Raw genomic sequence first — 17,840 nt, forward strand, 5'->3', positions numbered from 1 at the left:
CCCACCCCCCAACTGGGAATTGAGCCCACAACCCGGGCATGTGCCCTGATCAGGAATCGAACCTTGGTTCACAGGTTGACACTCAACCACTGAGCTATGTTGGCCTGGCTTTATAATTTTTTAATAGTGATTTTCAGTATTTGTTTTCTCTTGGTTTTTGAGGTTATAAATTATCAACATGGTATTGCTTGAATTATATCAAGAGAGTGTGTGTGCGTGTGTGTGTGTGTGTGCGCGTGAGCCAGCTGTTGAGTTGGCTCGGAACTCCTGGCAACATGCTATGAATGGCATCCATAATCTGTTTTTAACAGCTTTGCTTAGCTCCTATAGATTTGTGCCTATGGCTTCTTTTATGGAGTTAATTCATCTCATATTTGGTCTTCCTCTTTTCATACTGCCTTCTATTTTTCCCAGTAGTATTATCTTTTCCAAAGAACCCCGCCTTCTCATGATGTGCCCAAAGTGTAGGACAGTTTCCATTTTTTCATTTTTTCCTCTAGTGATATTTCAGGCTTACTTTGCACTAGGATACACTTGTTCATCTTAAACTATATTTGAAACTAATCAGTTTTTTTCCTGTCAGCTTTCTTCACTGTCCAACTTTCACATCCATACATAGTAATTGGAAATAATATGGGTGTGAACAATTTCACCTTGGTCTCTGTTGACACATCTTTGCTCTTGATGATCTTTTCTAAACCTTTCATTGCTGCCCTCCCTTGATTTCTTGGTTGTGGTCTCTATTTGAATTGATGACTGAACTAAGGTAAGAAAATCTTTACTGATTACAATGTCTTTATTATTGTCTATATTAAAAGTTGTATATTTCTTCTGTAGTCATGATTTTTGTCTTCTTGATTTTCAAATGCAGTCCTGTTTTGGTCTTTTCATCAGAAATTTCAAATCATTGCTGCTTTTATTTGTGTGTGGTATATCCATACAATGGAGTAGTAAGTCCTCAAAATTCTTGTAGATCAATATTTAAAGAAGTAGAAAATGTATGTAAAATATTTTGAATTTGTCTTAAACCTTGATGTTTCCTTATTGGAAATCTCTTCTCCCAGTTCCTTTTTTGGTTGGCTCTTCACTTGCTTCGTATCTCTTCTCGAATGTCACCTATGAGTGCAGCTTTTCCCTATTCACTTTATTTATTTATTTATTTATTTATTTATTTTTAAATATATTTTATTGATTTTGTACAGAGAGGAAAGGAGAGAGATAGTTAGAAACATCGATGAGAGAGAGTCATCGATCAGCTGCCTCTTGCACACCCCCTACTGGGGATTTGCCCGCAACCAAGGTACATGCCCTTGACTGGAATCAAACCCGGGACCCTTCAGTCCCCAAGCCGACGCTCTATCCATTGAGCCAAACCGGTCTCGGCTGTTCACTTTATTTAAATAGTGATCACTCACAGTCTTTATTTTCTGCTTCATTTTTCTCTGTCACACTTGACATATTATGTCTTTATTTCTTATTTAGCTTTATAAGAATATAGCTATTGAACATAGCTCTGTTACAGAAAGGTACAGAACATGTGCCTTTTGTGCATTGTTTTATCCTCAATACCCAGAACAGTGTTACTATGTAGTAAGCTAACAGATACTTCTTGAATGTTGAATGTACTTAGAAAGATAGTAAGTGGAAGAAGTAAATTAACAATATAGCAGAAACTGATCTCACTTTTTATGGGAAAATTATATTTATGTACATGTTATTATAAAATTCCCAGATGGAGAATTATGAGTAATATATATTACTCTTGCGTTTTCTACCTGAAATGAGAGTAATTTATAGTTACTGAAAGCAAAGAGGTTAATATGGGAAGAGGAGGGGTAGCATGTGTGCTTTAAGTAGAAAAGAATTTACTAGTCCCTGTGAAGGTGAAATTACTTATACTGTCTTGACTTTTTCACTTGCAGGTGGCACCCCCTGTGCCTCCACCTACCGATACACCTGACACTACAGCAGATACTGGCGAAAGTGTGCCAACAACCATGGGAGGACCTCTTCCCCCACATCTGGCTCTCTTGGCAGGTAGGGAACTTTTCATCTTCTCATTTTTTATCTCCAGCACTAGCAGATAGCTTCCTTCCCTAGTCATACTTGGCAAAGAAATAGTTTTATCATTTAATCAGTTATTTCATATGAACCCTGTTTCCCCGAAAATAAAACAGTGTCTTATATTAATTTTTGCTCCCAAAGATGCGCCAGGTCTTATTTTCAGGGATGTCTTATTTTTCTATGAAGAAGAATACGGTACACATTTATTGTTAAATGAAAATAAAGGAAATTTATTACCTGTATACGGTACGGTAGTACGGTAGTTGTCAACACAAACCAGACAAACTGAATCCTACAGTATCAAGAATTTACTCATTTATTTAATGACAATCATGTCATCATCTTCTGGAACATCATCATAACAATCTAATTCCTGAATTTCCTGGTGAATTTCTTGTGACTCCATTTCTTTCAGAATCAGTGGACCAAATCTCTCATGTTTAGCAATAGCATTCTGAGACAGAGCCTAGAGGGGCCTTATTTTTCGGGGGGATGCCTTATATTTCACTCAGAAGGAAACCTGTAAGTAGGTCTTATTTTTGGAGGATGTCTTATTTTCGGGGAAACACGGTAGCACCTTAAACAGTGCTACACTGCTAATGCATGCTAGATTGTCAACCACTTCTGACCATTACTGCTAGCTTAGCCCTGCATACCAGCCTTGGATCTAGCAATTTAGTCCCATCCTGTAGTCACATAACACTTTTCAAGTAAGTCATGGAGATTTCAAGCCCACTTCCAAATAATTGAAACTTGTGTTTCTAATTATGGAGTACCAAAATCTAAATTAGGAATAGTCTTTAAAATATTTAGGAACTTCCTGCAGTTTGATTCATCAGAAAAACACACAGTCATTTTCTTTCCTTAATAGAAAATAATTCTGAAATTGGGGCCTCTGGCTATGGTGTTCCTGGGTCCACCTGGGATCAAGAATCCAACTGCAACGATTTTTACTCAAAGGAAGAACAGGAAGTACAAGCGGTAAGACTGTCATCCCCTGTGTTAACATCTCTAGGAATGTGAGTGAAGACTTCAGTTCATAGCAAGGTTTAAGATATTTGCAAGTTAATAATTAGGTGATTGTTTTCAGTGGTTATTTGAGATATCTTGATCACACATGACACCAAAAATCTAAACTACAAATTAAATCTGATTACTAGAATTGCGTGTGAAATAAAACATTATTTTTCTTAGTTGTAATAAAAGATCTCACCTGCTTTATAGGAAATGTAGTTACCTCACTTGATACATTTTTTATGATCTCTCATTGTAAAAGTGCCTTGATAAAATAACTTATCTCCTACTTAATATATTTAAAGTGGTAAAACTAGTACACACAAAAGAATTGTCAAAGGTTTCTTAGGAACAACTTAAATACAATGTGTTAATAGCTAATAGTTGATACATTAGCTATTAACATACTGTATTTAATGTTAATAGCTATCAGATGCAGTATAAACGAATTCCATCAGATGCAGTATAAACAAATCCAGCTCAATTTTGACTGGGAATAGAAACTATTAAAAACAGCTTTTGCATTATGAAAGATGGCACAAAAAAGTTATTGTTATAAATTTCTCTACCTTAAATATTCATAAATAAAATCAGTACAGCCAAATTTAATTTTCATTGATTCAACAGACTCTAGAGTCAGAAGAAGTGGATTTAAATGCTGGGCTTCATGGAAATTGGACCTTGGAAAATGCTAAGGCTCGGCTGAACCAATATTTCCAAAAAGAAAAGATCCAAGGAGAATATAAGTACACCCAAGTGGGCCCTGACCACAACAGGTTTGCTTGTTTCACTCTTTCCTTCTGTAGAAAGTCAAAGTTGTTTTGGATATTCATTGATCTAGATTTATACAGCTATGTAAGACATTCTGCGGTTTATATTGCTAGACTTACAAGGTTCTCATTTGAGTTTGAAAGGTAAAAATGATAGCCACAGCTGGTACTATCAGCCAGAGGCCTCAAGTTTATTCTCTGTTAGAGGCAATTACAATGACTATTTCTTTAATGGGTCAAATTGGACACTTAAGTTTTAGTCTCAGGTAGATTGTATTGCACCTTGATCTAGATTTCCTTTCGATCGGCTTTGAAAAACTCTGAAGAATCCTATTGAAGTTTTAAGGGTTTAACCTCAGTCTTTGTATGTGAATTAGCCTCCTTGTAGCCTGTTAACTTGATAAAACTGGACATAAAGGGGGGAGGGGGTTCTTGTAACAGTGACAGTATGTTTCTCAGCCCGCTTGCTGTTCTTCCTGAGAGCATTCCAGGGTGTAGTAATTATTACTCCCAGGAAGGCTCATATGGATTAGACTCTTCAGGGGGAACTGTATTTATTGGAAGGGAGGGAAGGTCATAATGAAAACCTGGATGATTCATTTGCTGTTCTTTGTAAGAAATTACTCAAAATACATTAAAAGTATTTTTCTTGAAAATCAAAAGCATTTTTTTCTCCCTTGGGTGCGTCTAGCAACCCTAAAATAATTATTACTAAAATAAAACTTTGACACTGTGGTCAAAGTGATTTTTAGAGCATTGTTACCTCTGCACCCCACTGTTTTGTTCTATCCTGAATTCTCAAATGCTTAATTCTGATATCAGACTTTAAAACCCTCAGAGGTTGTAAAGGAAATATACATTTGTTAATAATTTTTTTTTAATATTTTGTCCTTCTGAACTGATTTGGCTTAGCAGCACTTAATTGTGCTGGCAGTACTTTGTAAACATTTTTTATGTCACCATCTTTGACTTGTGATACAAAGAATTGAAGAATTCAGGATATGAAGATGAGGGAGACAAAGACAGTTGGGGAAGCTGGGACAGCATTGCTCCTTGTATGTCTTATTTAAAGGCATAACAGACAGCAACACCAGAGGTCTGTGTTCATACACACACATGTGCTGCTGCTTAGGCTGAACTAAGCAATCACATGGGAAACGATTGTAAACTGATTTCTGGTGTCGCTGTTCCCCCTAGGTGGAGGAGAATGAAATTTGACTTTAAGCCTGGCTGAGAAACATACTGGCATCGGTGTCATTAATGAAAGGGTGGATGTTGTTCCCCTGAAAGTCAGTGGCCTTTGACCCCTGAACCAGCTGTGCCTGAAGGTCAGTTCACAAGATGTATAGGAAGGAATCTAACATCTTTTTCTTAAACCTCACTTAACCTTTTTTTCATAGCACAAAGTCAAGGTTAGAATGTTACCTGAGCAGTGGAAGGATCAGAAAGCATAGTTTTCAGAGGGCAATTTTTCCCTTGTTGAAAACTAAACCATTCCCTAGAATCTGCCAGCAATTTTAGCTATGATTTTCAAAAGTTTTTTGTTCTCCGGGATCTGATTTAAGTAAATGTAATATAAATATGCTAAAAACATTTTTTTGTTATTAAGGGCTGTTGTCATCTGTAGACAGATACCAGACCCTTGCCTTAGGAGCCACTGATACATGCATTGTTTGTGTGTCCATGTGCTGTGTGCATGCATACCTATATTTAGCTTATCTTAACAGATTGAAGTCATTAGTGGGTAGCCCATACAAAGGAATCTTAATCACAGCTATAATTTAAAGAGCCCGAGCTAAGTGGAAAATTCCTTTTCATTAATGTTTTCTAGCTATTCAGAGTATAACCTTTGGAGTAAGAGTAAGTAAATATAGAATCTAAAACCCTAACATTTTCCTTTCATGAAAAATTGCCTTATCAGCTTTGATTATACCAGTCTTGTGCCATATTATATGTTATTTGAAGTTTATATACTCTATTTGTTCTAGGAACGAACAGAAGCGTTTTACAATGGGGTTTTTTTGTTTGTTTGTTTTCTTTTGTTTTTTGGCTGTGATTTGCTTAAGCAGTTGGAAAAGCCAGCCTGGTTTAGGAGTCCTGGATTGAGTCATTTCTAATAGTGAAATTCCTAACCTTGTTTGTATATGTCGTTTCAGGAGCTTTATTGCAGAAATGACCATTTATATCAAGGTGCTGGGCAGAAGTAAGTGTTACTGATAAGCTGAATCTTACGTAGAGGAATAATATTCACAGTAGTGTCTTGAGCTACAAATATGTGGGTTTTGTTAATTGAAAGAGTACATGATATATGACAGCATCTAGGGTGTTTTAGGATATTAGTGATTATTTGAGAGGACCCAGTTTCCCAAGTTGCAGGTGTGTGTGGGGGGGATTAGATTAGTGTTAAAATTGAAAGGATTAGTGATGGTAGGCTACTTAGGAGTCTGCAAGTGTCAAAGAATTTTCAAACTTTTTTTTTTAAAATTTCTACACAAAAAATGTTTTTTTTGTTTAGGTAAAACTAGCTAGGTGAAATTTAGAAAAGGAGTATAAATTGGATGACAGGATTAGAAGATGTATGTGTAGCATTTGTTAGTCATAAAGTGAAGAAGGAAAGGTGAGAAAGTAACCCTGAGAAACAAGACTAGATGGGGATTTATTCATAAAGAAAGTAAAAAGGTAAAGGTATAATACATGTATTCTTTATGCTTAGTAAGTTTAAAAAGGGCAGTTTGTTGTGTTTGAAGGCTAAGGAGTTAGCCCTATGTTCCTAGCTTTGTTACTGACAGATTTTATGACTTCGAATATCACACCTTGTCTCTGGGACTCAATTTACTTTATCTGAGGATTGAGAGAAATGGCCAAAGATTTTTTCCGACTTGAGAATTCTGCAGCTGAAACTCGTGTTTCAAATTGCATAAAATCATCAGGAGATGTTGAATTTTTTTTATCCCAGAGTTTAAAAATAAATTATTTTTAGTGATTGGGATGTTAAGGGAAGAGAATTTAAGGCAGTCTGACATCTGTAAGTCCATTCATCTGACAACCATCAGAATTAATTTGACTAAGTTGGCTAATTAGACAGGAAGGGCCTGTGCCCCTTTACTTTGTCTTCTCTCCTAAAGCTGAATGACACTGAGGGAGGGGAAGCGTTATACTAGCATTTTCTTTAAGAAACTTGAATTGGAACACAGTGTTACTCATCTGTTTGTGTCAGGGGATAGTACACTTCTAAATAGGGCCAGATCATAAATATTTAAGTTTTGCAGGTCACATATATCACACACTTATTTTTGTTATATTTGTACAGTTCTATAAACATAACTATTAGTTCCTGAGCCTGTAGTTTGTCAAACCCTAGTTAAGTATTGTCTATGGATGGCTTCCCACTTTAAAGGCAGAGTTGAAGAGTTATGACAGAGATCATGTGGTTTGCAAAGCCTAAAATGCTTATTATTTGACTTTTTACAGGAGAAGATTGCTAACCACTTTGAATTCATTTTTATTTTTATATTTTGCTTTGTTGATCCTTTGCTTTTACTATGTTATGTTTCCTTCCCCTTTTTGATGTCATAATATTAATAGTGACACATTTTATTGAAATAGGTTATTGCTTTTATAGTGCTGATTTTTATGTGTCTTAGTGTCAGCCTGTAGTCAAAGATGGTTGGTCACTCGATAAGCTACTATAGAATTGCTTTTGGTTAGCAGTTAAAATGAAAAAGAACTTAGAACCCATTGCTTACTCTGTATTTTAGGGTGGGGATTGTTGTTTTTTTGCTTATGAAACAATATGTTTCTTTACTTAGTTGAGTTATTCTTCTGTCTTTGGTAATCCTGACCTTAATTTATAGGGATTTTTGCACGTGAACATGGATCAAATAAGAAACTGGCGGCACAGTCCTGTGCCCTATCACTTGTCAGACAACTCTACCATCTTGGAGTGGTTGAAGCTTATTCTGGACTTACAAAGAAGAAAGAAGGAGAGACAGTGAGTCTTTAGACTTAGTAGCCTAGAGAGATATTGTGAAATATTTAGCTGCTTTTTAGGATTTCAATAAAGTTTAATTTATAGTTAAGAAATGGAAATGGCCCTACTAGTCATGTATGCCAGGTGGGTTGCTTGTGTTCACAGTAGGCAATAATCATTGAAGTAATTCTTTCACGGGAGGGAACTGACTTATTATTGGCTCTACGAATATTTTAGACCTAGCGTTGGCCACATACTCTGACCCCTGCAACAATAGACCTACTAAGTAGTGATTGTATGTGATGTGATATGATTTTCATGGTCATCCTTTTTCGGTAGGTGGAGCCTTACAAAGTTAACATCTCTCAAGATTTAGAGCATCAGCTACAAAACACGGTTCAAGAACTTAATCTTGAAATCATACCTCCAGTAAGTATGCAGCTCTTTAGTTCACCTTTGTCAAGAAATTCTCTAGTCAGATAAGCACCTGGTATTATTTTTTTGCTTTCCCTTTTTTAATAGCCTGATGATCCTTCTGTGCCCGCTATTCTCAATCTTGGCAAATTGGCTCAGTTTGAGCCAGCTCAGCGACAAAACCAAATGGGAGTGGTTCCTTGGTCACCTCCTCAGTCCAACTGGAATCCCTGGACTAGCAGCAACATTGATGAGGGACCCCTGGCTTACGTGAGTTCATTGTATTCTTAAGACTCTTGTATTTTACTTTTTTACTTTTGACTATATTTCATTAAAGTGTCCAGTGGGTTCTATCTGAAGATGAGTTATGTGCTTTTAACTGTTGCTCTCCCATTTTACAGGCTACACCAGAACAAATAAGCAAGGACCTCAAGAGTGAATTAATGTACCAGTTGGACCAGGATCATGATTTGCAAGCTGTAAGTCTATGAAGTATAATAGACATGTGGCTAGAGCTCAGAACTTTCTAGGTGTGGGCAAAAGGACAGTAAATAATATTTTTTACCCTTTCTAGGAAAGTACATCAAAGATGTTTACCAAATGGCTCATCTAAGTTACCACAGAGGGTAGTAGTTGTGAGTTAATGTCAGATTGGTAGTTAATGTCAGTGGAGAGATTTGGGGTAATAACTATTACGGTTATTTTGAGTACTTTCCTCATTAAACATTAAAATGTTAGAAGAAAGAGAATGTATATGGAATGTTCAGGGAGAAAGGAGGTAAAAAGGGTGTGAGCAAGGCCACTATGTAGACTCTTCTGAAATTTAGTGAGAAGGGGCAGTTCTATTAGAGATAGAAATTATATACATTTTTAAAATATATATATTTGTATTGATTTCAGAGAGGGAGAGAAACATTGATGTTGAGTACTAAACCAGTGGAAAGGAATATGTTTTTATAGAGGTGGCAATTTTCATTTATTTATTTAGCAGTAGGACAGTTGCTTTTACTATACATGTGGGTAGAAATTTGAGGTGTAACTTTTCTAAACGCAGATCTTGCAAGAGAGAGAGTTGCTGCCTGTGAAGAAATTTGAAGGTGAAATTCTGGAAGCAATTAGTCAAAATTCAGTTGTCATTATCCGAGGAGCTACTGGATGTGGGAAAACCACACAGGTTCCCCAGTTTATTCTTGATGACTTTATCCAGAATGACCGCGCAGCAGAATGTAATATTGTAGTAACTCAGGTAAGTAGCCAACCAGTGTACTAAGTGTGTGTCTTGTGTGAAGAGATGGATGGTGGAAATGCCTAGCAGCCAGACCATTTATAATTCTTCGATCAGTTCCCTTTTGTAGCAAGATGTGGATCTGAAAGTGGTAGAACATCAGGCCCTTTAAAATTAAACAAAAACAACAACACAGAAAGAACTAAAGTCTTGTTCTGGTATCCAATATCCTTCACTAGTAAGCCAAACTGAGTTAGGTAGGAGATTCTTTATGTCTGAGCTGAAGGGAGTCTTTGGGCCTAGAATCAAGATTGAGAGTACTTTCTCCTCAAGTTCACTTCCAAATCTTGGTCTTCTCTATCTTACCACCAAATAACCAGTTAGAATAAGAGCAGGCAAACTAGTAAAACAGAAAATGGTTAATAATTTACCAAGTGCTTGAGTTAAGACATTATTTCAGGATATAGCTGTCTCATATAGAATAAACCCCAAAAATAGAACCAGATATGTTTATGATATCTGGTGCTGTAGAAATCATTTCATTGCAGCTCTGTTCTGTCACCATGCATTTAAATAACCAGATGAGAAATGCTGTGATGTTCTGGGACCTGTGCCCCTTTAGTTAGACAACTCTAAGGTAAGAGAAGTTACTGCAATTTGGGATCATTGTGAAGAGGGGTACATATAATTTCTACATATAGAGGTGGATCCTAGAATCCTGCAAAAGAATAGTTCAAACACCAGTGGTATGTGAAGTGTTACCAAGTGTCTGTCACACGGAATTCAGTAGTTCTCAATAAAGATTAGCTATTTTGGTTAAAGTGAACACAGATAAACTGAAGATGTAACCAATTAAAAACAACCAACTACTAAGGCTGGACCTCAGGCAAGAGTAATAAGATTCTTTAGAGGAAATGAGATCTGCAATCATGTGCAATGAAAATGTAAAGAAAAGCTTATATCCTAGAGATTAATAGAAGTACTCTATTGGAATGACAATATTTCTTGCTTTCATCACCACTACTTTCTAATTAGTTTCACTTCAATTGGTTATTTTGTTATTTTTAATATATTAAATCTAAATACAACATAAAGGTATGGCAATAAGGCAGAATAATTGGAGAAAGGATTAAATTGGGAATAAATAAAATATTTTACAGCTAACGTCATTTGTATGAGTTTAGGCAAAATAATTTAGCTTCTCAGTTTTTTTTTGTTTTGTTTTGTTTTTGTTTTTTGGTTTTTTTTTTAAATCAATCTTTATTATTCATATTATTACAAAGGTTCCTCATTTCTTCCCCCCTCCACCAGGTTCCCACCCCACCCTCTGCCCCCTTCCCCTCCCCCATTGTCCTCATCCATAGGTGCACAGTTAATGTTCAGTCTCTTCCTCCTTCCCTTTCCCCATAGTAAATCCCTTTTCAGATAGTAAATCAGTTACTTAGCATTTTCTCATATCAATAATACCTCCACATGCCCAAAGATACACTTCACACAAAAGACATTTCCAAATAGGTCAACCAACCTCATCCAGGCCCCTCACAAGGCACTCACAGATCAACACCCCAGCGCTATACTAACTCAACATATCCAGATCTAAGCCTTCATCACTTGATTCATCAGACCCTCAAGTTCCTGCAAAAGTTTCCAGCCATGTCTGAGAGGCAGCCTTGGGGCGGGGGCAGGCGAGGAGCGAGCTGTTCCGGGCCTGGCTGCTCCGGGCCTGGCCTTTGTTGCTCTGGTCGTTCCACAACCAGCTGCTCCGGGTCTGGCCACTGCTGCTCCCGACCTGGTTGCTCCGGGCTTGGCTGCTGCTGCTCTGGGCCTGGCCGCACACGACCCGGCAGCTCCGGGCCTGGCCGCTCCCAGCCTGGCAGCCGCTGCTCCAGGCCTGGCCGCACACAACCCGGCTGCTCTGGGCCCGGTTGCTCTGGGCCTGGCCGCTCCCAGCCTGGCAGCTGCTGCTCCGGGCCTGAACTGCTCAGTTTTTTAATTAGAATGAAAAAAATATCAGTCTTGTTGTGAAGCACAAATGAAATAGTATATACAACCATAGTATTTATTGTTATGTTACACAGATGTTAATTATAACTGTTCTAGAGGTCTCCATAGTCTTGGTTCTTTATACTTATTTGTAGAATAGAGTATTTCAATATACTATAGAGTAGTTAAGAGAGAAGCAGTTAAGCCACAGGGGGAAAGATAGTTCTGCAGGTATAAATGATGTTTAGTGCTCCTTGTCTTGTGTTTATTTACTGTGGGACAGCATGTAAAACAATTGTTGAAGAAGTGAAGATTGGGGGGGGGGGAAGATAAATTAATTCAAGGGATAAGAAGAGTAAACTTCTTAGGCTATCAGATGGTATACAGTTTGAGAAGTGTTTCAATAGTCACTAGTGGTTGTTTACATTAAGCAGAATTCTACACAAAATGCTTATTTTGTGAATATAATGAGAATTAGATTATTTTTAGTTGCCTTTTTCTGACTATAAAAAGAATATGTAGCCGAAACCAGTTTGGCTCAGTGGTAGAGTGTCGGTCTGCGGACTGAAAGGTCCCAGGTTCGATTCCGGTCAAGGGCATGTACATTGGTTGCGGGCACATCCCCGGTAGGGGGTGTGCAAGAGGCAGCTGGCCGATGTTTCTCTCTCATCAACGTTTCTAGCTCTCTATCCCTCTGTCCTCCTCTCTCAAAAAAATCAATAAAATATATTTTAAAAATAAAATAAAAAGAATATGTACCGTGTTTCCCCGAAAATAAGACATCCTCCGAAAATAAGACCTACCTACAGGTTTCCTTCTGAGTGAAATATAAGGCATCCCCCGAAAATAAGGCTCCCCCTAGGCTAAACATGAGAGATTTGGTCCACTGATTCTGAAAGAAATGGAGTCACAAGAAATTCACCAGGAAATTCAGGAATTGGATTGTTATGATGATGTTCCAGAAGATGATGACATGATTGTCATTGAATAAATGAGTAAATTCTTGATACTGTAGGATTCACAGTTTGTCTGGTTTGTGTTGACAACTACCGTACTACCGTACCGTATACAGGTAATAAATTTCCTTTATTTTCATTTAACAATAAATGTGTACCGTATTCTTCATAGAAAAATAAGACATCCCCTGAAAATAAGACCTGGCGCATCTTTGGGAGCAAAAATTAATATAAGACACTGTCTTATTTTCGGGGAAACAGGGTAGCCATTGGGAAAAAATTAGAAAATGAGGGAATTTTTTTTTAATTGATTTCGGAGAGAAAGGGAGAGGGGGAGAGATAAAAACATCAGTGATGAGAGAGAATCATTCATTGGTTGCCTCCTGCACGCATCCCAGGCATGTGCCCTTGACTGGAATCAAACCTGAGACCCTTCAATCAAACCTGACACTATCCACTGAGCAAAACCCACTCAGGATCCCGCCATCCAGAAATAATCATTTTTACTGTTTTTCTACATCCTTTTAGGCTGTTTTGTACACACAACACCTTGTACACCATCCTAATCTGCTCCATTATATAACAGCACAATGGTTTCAGAGCAACAGTATAATTTTTAATGACTTCATAATGCCTCATTTTATGCATATGCCCTTACATTACTCTTAACAGATGGAGATTTTTTAAAAAGATTTTTTCTAATATTTTGGCATATTACATATGCTTGGATAAATGTACTAGTAATCTTTATATACTTGTTTCATTGAAATAAATTCCTAGACATGCACTTGGCCGTACTTCCCTCAGGAAAAATTGCACTGATCTCTAAGCATATCAATTATGAATGAAAAAAGTGCTTCTCTCTTTAGTTTGTATTTTAAATGGTTTTTTGTTTGTCTGAAAGTTCGGGCTGTTGAAGCAGGAAATCAGAGAAGTATATAAAATGGGGGGAGGAGATTGCAGAGTCACTTTCTATTTGAATAGTCATCTTAATATTAATGGTTTCTGTTCATACTCAAGTTGATTTAACTGATTGGGCTTATGAAAATGGTTCTAAAAAGCACCTCTTGCCTGGCTGGTGTGGGTAAGTGGTTGAATGTCAACCTATGAACCAGGAGGTCATAGTTTGATTCCCGGTCAGGGCACATGTATGGAGTGTGTGTGTGTGTGTGTGTGTTGCTGCTGCTGTTGTTGTTTTTTAAGTGCCTCTTGGATTAATTTGTAACACAAATTAATGTTATGGGTGTCTTTCTTGAGTCTGAAGACAGTTGTGTTTGTATATGAAGACAGTTACATAGTATATACAATAGAGTTAACTACAGTATATACTATATGGGGAATATGTGGTCTCCTGCCTGTATTCATTTAGAAGGCTGGAATCTACAAAGCTTGTAGACATGAAAGTAGCCCTAAAGTGATAAAGGCAACCTCTGCGTACCCAATAGCATATGAATACATCTCCGAAGAGTCAAATATCCTACTGAGTTTTAAGTTCCAGAGGGTAGCTATTTATTTAGGAGAAATGCTGAAAATTGTAGGAAAGACAGAAGTAGAGGAAATGATTAAGAGTAGCATTGAGCATTTACCTGTTATTTATAGACTGCAACGAACCTCTTGAAAGGACCCAGAAAACCTTTAGTGGAACACCTTTTTCACATTTCCTGTCATGAGTATAGCAGAAGTTTTCTCTTGATGGACAAATACAGAGCTCAGTTCCTTATGGAATGCTTTTATTCAGGGTTGGTGAAGTGCAGAGTACTGGTCAAATCAGTAAAAGCTAGCATAGTTCAGCAAGACAAGGCACATAAACCAGATAGAATATAATAAGCTCATGAAAATTCAACACAGTTATGTTCAAGAAGGCAAACTTTTCCCGTGATAAATATGAACCAAGTGATTGTACACTTAAACCTGTATTTGTACGAGCCCCATACCCCAACGGATTCTTTTATGAGGGACATAGAAATTAATAAATCATGTTTTGTACTAATCCAAAGGGTAGTTCTCGTGAAGTTGTGTGGTTGTTTTTTAAGATTCAGCCTCTGGTTTTCTAAATAGTGGTAATCTGTGATATCTTAATAAAGGTACTTAACTAGATAAGAAATTCAGAAAATTTTCTCATGCAAGGAAATAAAATATAACCTGTCATCAGGAATTTTTTTGACAAAATTAAATTCAAGATATCTTGGAAGCATTCAATCTTGATAATTCTTTATGTACCTACATAGCTATTCCTTTCAAACATACTACCCACCAAGTTAATACTGTTTTGTATACTTAAAAGATATGGAACACTTCAGAAAAGTTTTCAGAGAAAAACCAAGGTTCAACACTAAAAACATTAATCAACAGCATTCCCCTATGATTTGGCATATTTATTGCTGGAAGCAGTAATATATACTATTGCCCCCCCACTATGTAAGCTTATCAGAAACAGGAGTGATTTCATTCCATATGGCACCTGATGCAGAATGTAACAAATGCTTCCTTTATGAGTTAATAGAAGAATGAAAGGTGGCCACAGTGGAATATGGCAAAGGAGATTGTTCACCTTCTTAATAACCAACCATCCTAATTAAATTTTTAAAAAGGCCTTCACTATGGTTGGCAGTTACAGGGAAGCTCCCTAGTTGTGTGTGTTGTCCCCTTCCCTGCTAGAAAATCACTCTGAATATCTTTATCAGTTTAGGCCAGTGGTGAATAAATTGTTTTTTTATATAAAAATCTTGGATTCACTTTATATATAAGATGAAAAACAGGATGTTTCAGTATATGACATTGAATTAAGTTAATTTTTGTGTGTCCCAAATTAAAAAAATAAAATTTGGAACTTCCTTTAAGATAATAATTACCATTATTGTTTCTGTTGATTACTGAGCTGCCAGTGGAACACATTGATTATGATAATCCAGTAATCCAAATAAACAGGTATATCTGTGATTTTTGCTGTTTTTAAATCACTTTTCTTTTTGCTCTCAGCCCAGGAGAATCAGTGCCGTGTCTGTGGCAGAACGCGTTGCATATGAGAGAGGAGAAGAGCCTGGAAAAAGCTGTGGCTACAGTGTGCGATTTGAATCTATACTTCCCCGCCCTCATGCCAGCATAATGTTTTGTACTGTAGGTCAGTAATGTGTTGAATTTTGGTCTTTCATTTGGGGTTTACATTGTGTTATTTTTGAAGAAAGCTTGGGAATAGCACAGTATGGCTGAAAATTATAAATCAAGGTCCATTCTCAAAATTATTGTTTAAATAGAACTTTGAGCAGGTTTTTTTTTTTCCCTTTATGGACAGCATGATACATCTGCTGGACATGGTAGCTTAGAAAAAAATGAAATCAGCTTAGGTTACTAGAATTATATCTTTTAATTCAGAGTTCATCACTTTTTAAATAATTTTAAATATGCAGGTGATTCTTTTTTAAAATAATGATGGGGTTATAGAGTTGAAGCATAATTGTCTAGAAACTTGTTTATTTGAACTTTTCTATCCTCCCTACTTTTATCAACATAGAAACTCATCTCCATTTGTTGCTCTTTTTTTTTTTTTCCCCCAAGGTGTGCTCCTGAGAAAATTAGAAGCAGGCATTAGAGGAATCAGTCATGTAATTGTAGATGAAATACATGAAAGAGACATAAATGTAAGTAGCTGAACATTATGATAAGGTAACAATGCTAATATTCTGAATAAAAAGAAATTAAAATGTCTGCTTTGCTTTGCTTTTCCCACTATTTACATTATCTACCAAAACCATAAACTTGGTCACTAAGATGTTGAACATTTTTTTCTAGTGAGACCATTAAACCCTTTTTTTTCTTTGGATGTTCACAGTAGCAAATGTTCGCAATAGTAAAATTCTGGAAACAAGCCAGATACCTGCAGTATGTACCATCAGATAACCTACTGGTGAATCAGTTGGTATATTCACATATTGGGATATTAAAGTCATTAGAAAGAATAACTGTAGTAACATGTGGATGAATCTCAGCAGTGATATGATATGTGAGAGGAAATCCCGAAGTTTGTATAAAATACATATCCTCATAAAGTTAAAAATATTATATAGGTATCTATAAAATATAGATGAGGTGAAAGCGGTATATGTGAAAAGAAATATAAAAAGATTCTGATGGTGGTTTTTTGTAGTTGGGGGAGTCAAAGTGATGGGTGAGAGAAAAGTTTTATCAAAGTTATAGCTTTCATATTAATGGATACTTGACACGATTAAGTGTCTTGGCCCTTTGAATGAATCAGCTAGGACCTTTTCAACATTTTTAAGATTTACTTTACATGTGATTGGATAACTGATTTTTTTAAATTATATTTTTTATTGATTTCAGAGAGTAAAGGGGAGAGAGAGAGATGATGATGATGGTGGTGGTGGTGGTGGTGGTGGGACAATAATTGATTGGCTGCCTCCTGCATGCCCCACCCTGGGAATCCAGCCCAGAACACAGGCATATGCCTAGACTGAGAATAGAACCTTGACCTCTGGATTTATAAGTTGACAATCACTGAGCCATGCCTGCTGGGCTAAATTACTGATTTTTTACTTACGATAGGTTTTTCTTTTTCTTTTCTTTTTTTTTTTTAGTTAGTGTGCCAACAAATACAAATTTCACTGAAAAATTTGAGATGAATTCTTTGCTCTCATATTTTCCCCCCAACTGAAGAACACTTGTTTTACCCCCCCATAGCTATTAACCTATGACTGTTCTTTTAAAATACTATTTATAACTGTACTCCACTATAAACCTTTTTGTTTTATTTTTATTGATTTTGTACAGAGAGGAAGGGAGAGAGATAGAGAGTTAGAAACATCGATGAGAGATTCATCGATCAGCTGCCTCTTGCACACCCCCTACCGGGGATATGCCCGCAACCAAGGTACATGCCCTTGACTGGAATCGAACCCGGGACCCTTCAGTCCCCAAGCCGATGCTCTATCCAGTGAGCCAAACCGGTCTCGGCTCCACTGTAAACCTTTATTTAAGCCTCCTAGGTAACTGAAATCTCTTGAATGTATCTCATTAGCACTGACTTTTTAATGCAATTTTGTTTTGTTTGTGATTGTTTGAATAGACTGACTTCCTTTTGGTGGTGCTGCGAGATGTGGTTCAGGCTTATCCTGAAGTTCGAATTGTTCTCATGTCTGCTACTATTGATACCAGCATGTTCTGTGAATACTTTTTCAATTGCCCCATTATTGAAGTTTATGGGAGGACTTTCCCTGTTCAAGGTAAATATTGTGCCAGGGGGTGGGGTGAATATCTTTTGTGCTTCTCAGGAGCATGATTGACCAATTTCTTACTTCTGGAGATGAAGGAAATTTTGTTTGTAGGCTATAGCAGCCATGGCCAACCTTTCAGACCTCTCGGACCACCAGTTGGCAGCTGCTGGGTTGAAGGACAATTAAAATCCAGGCAAATTAGGGTATCAAGTGGGT

General features: G+C 36.9%; 1 protein-coding gene across 3 annotated transcripts in view; it reads left to right on the forward strand.

The window, feature by feature from the left end:
• DHX9 (DExH-box helicase 9) overlaps nucleotides 1-17,840 on the forward strand; it is a 46,183-nt gene that overhangs the window by 12,115 nt on the left and 16,228 nt on the right. For 2 of the 3 annotated variants that reach the window (XM_084866568.1, XM_084866569.1), the window contains exons 4-15: nucleotides 1,923-2,037; nucleotides 2,936-3,045; nucleotides 3,706-3,854; nucleotides 6,005-6,051; nucleotides 7,703-7,839; nucleotides 8,158-8,247; nucleotides 8,341-8,502; nucleotides 8,634-8,711; nucleotides 9,287-9,478; nucleotides 15,376-15,517; nucleotides 15,952-16,034; nucleotides 17,477-17,633. In XM_084866568.1, coding sequence (XP_084722694.1) covers nucleotides 1,923-2,037; nucleotides 2,936-3,045; nucleotides 3,706-3,854; nucleotides 6,005-6,051; nucleotides 7,703-7,839; nucleotides 8,158-8,247; nucleotides 8,341-8,502; nucleotides 8,634-8,711; nucleotides 9,287-9,478; nucleotides 15,376-15,517; nucleotides 15,952-16,034; nucleotides 17,477-17,633 — 1,462 coding nt within the window. Of the gene's footprint in view, nucleotides 1-1,922; nucleotides 2,038-2,935; nucleotides 3,046-3,705; nucleotides 3,855-5,045; nucleotides 5,177-6,004; nucleotides 6,052-7,702; nucleotides 7,840-8,157; nucleotides 8,248-8,340; nucleotides 8,503-8,633; nucleotides 8,712-9,286; nucleotides 9,479-15,375; nucleotides 15,518-15,951; nucleotides 16,035-17,476; nucleotides 17,634-17,840 lie in introns of those variants that run through there. The other variant, XM_084866570.1, reaches the window with a different exon arrangement.

This window comes from Pipistrellus hanaki, assembly GCF_964339955.1.
Source record: "Pipistrellus hanaki genome assembly, chromosome: 18".
In the NCBI taxonomy this organism is placed as follows: Eukaryota; Metazoa; Chordata; class Mammalia; order Chiroptera; family Vespertilionidae; genus Pipistrellus; species Pipistrellus hanaki.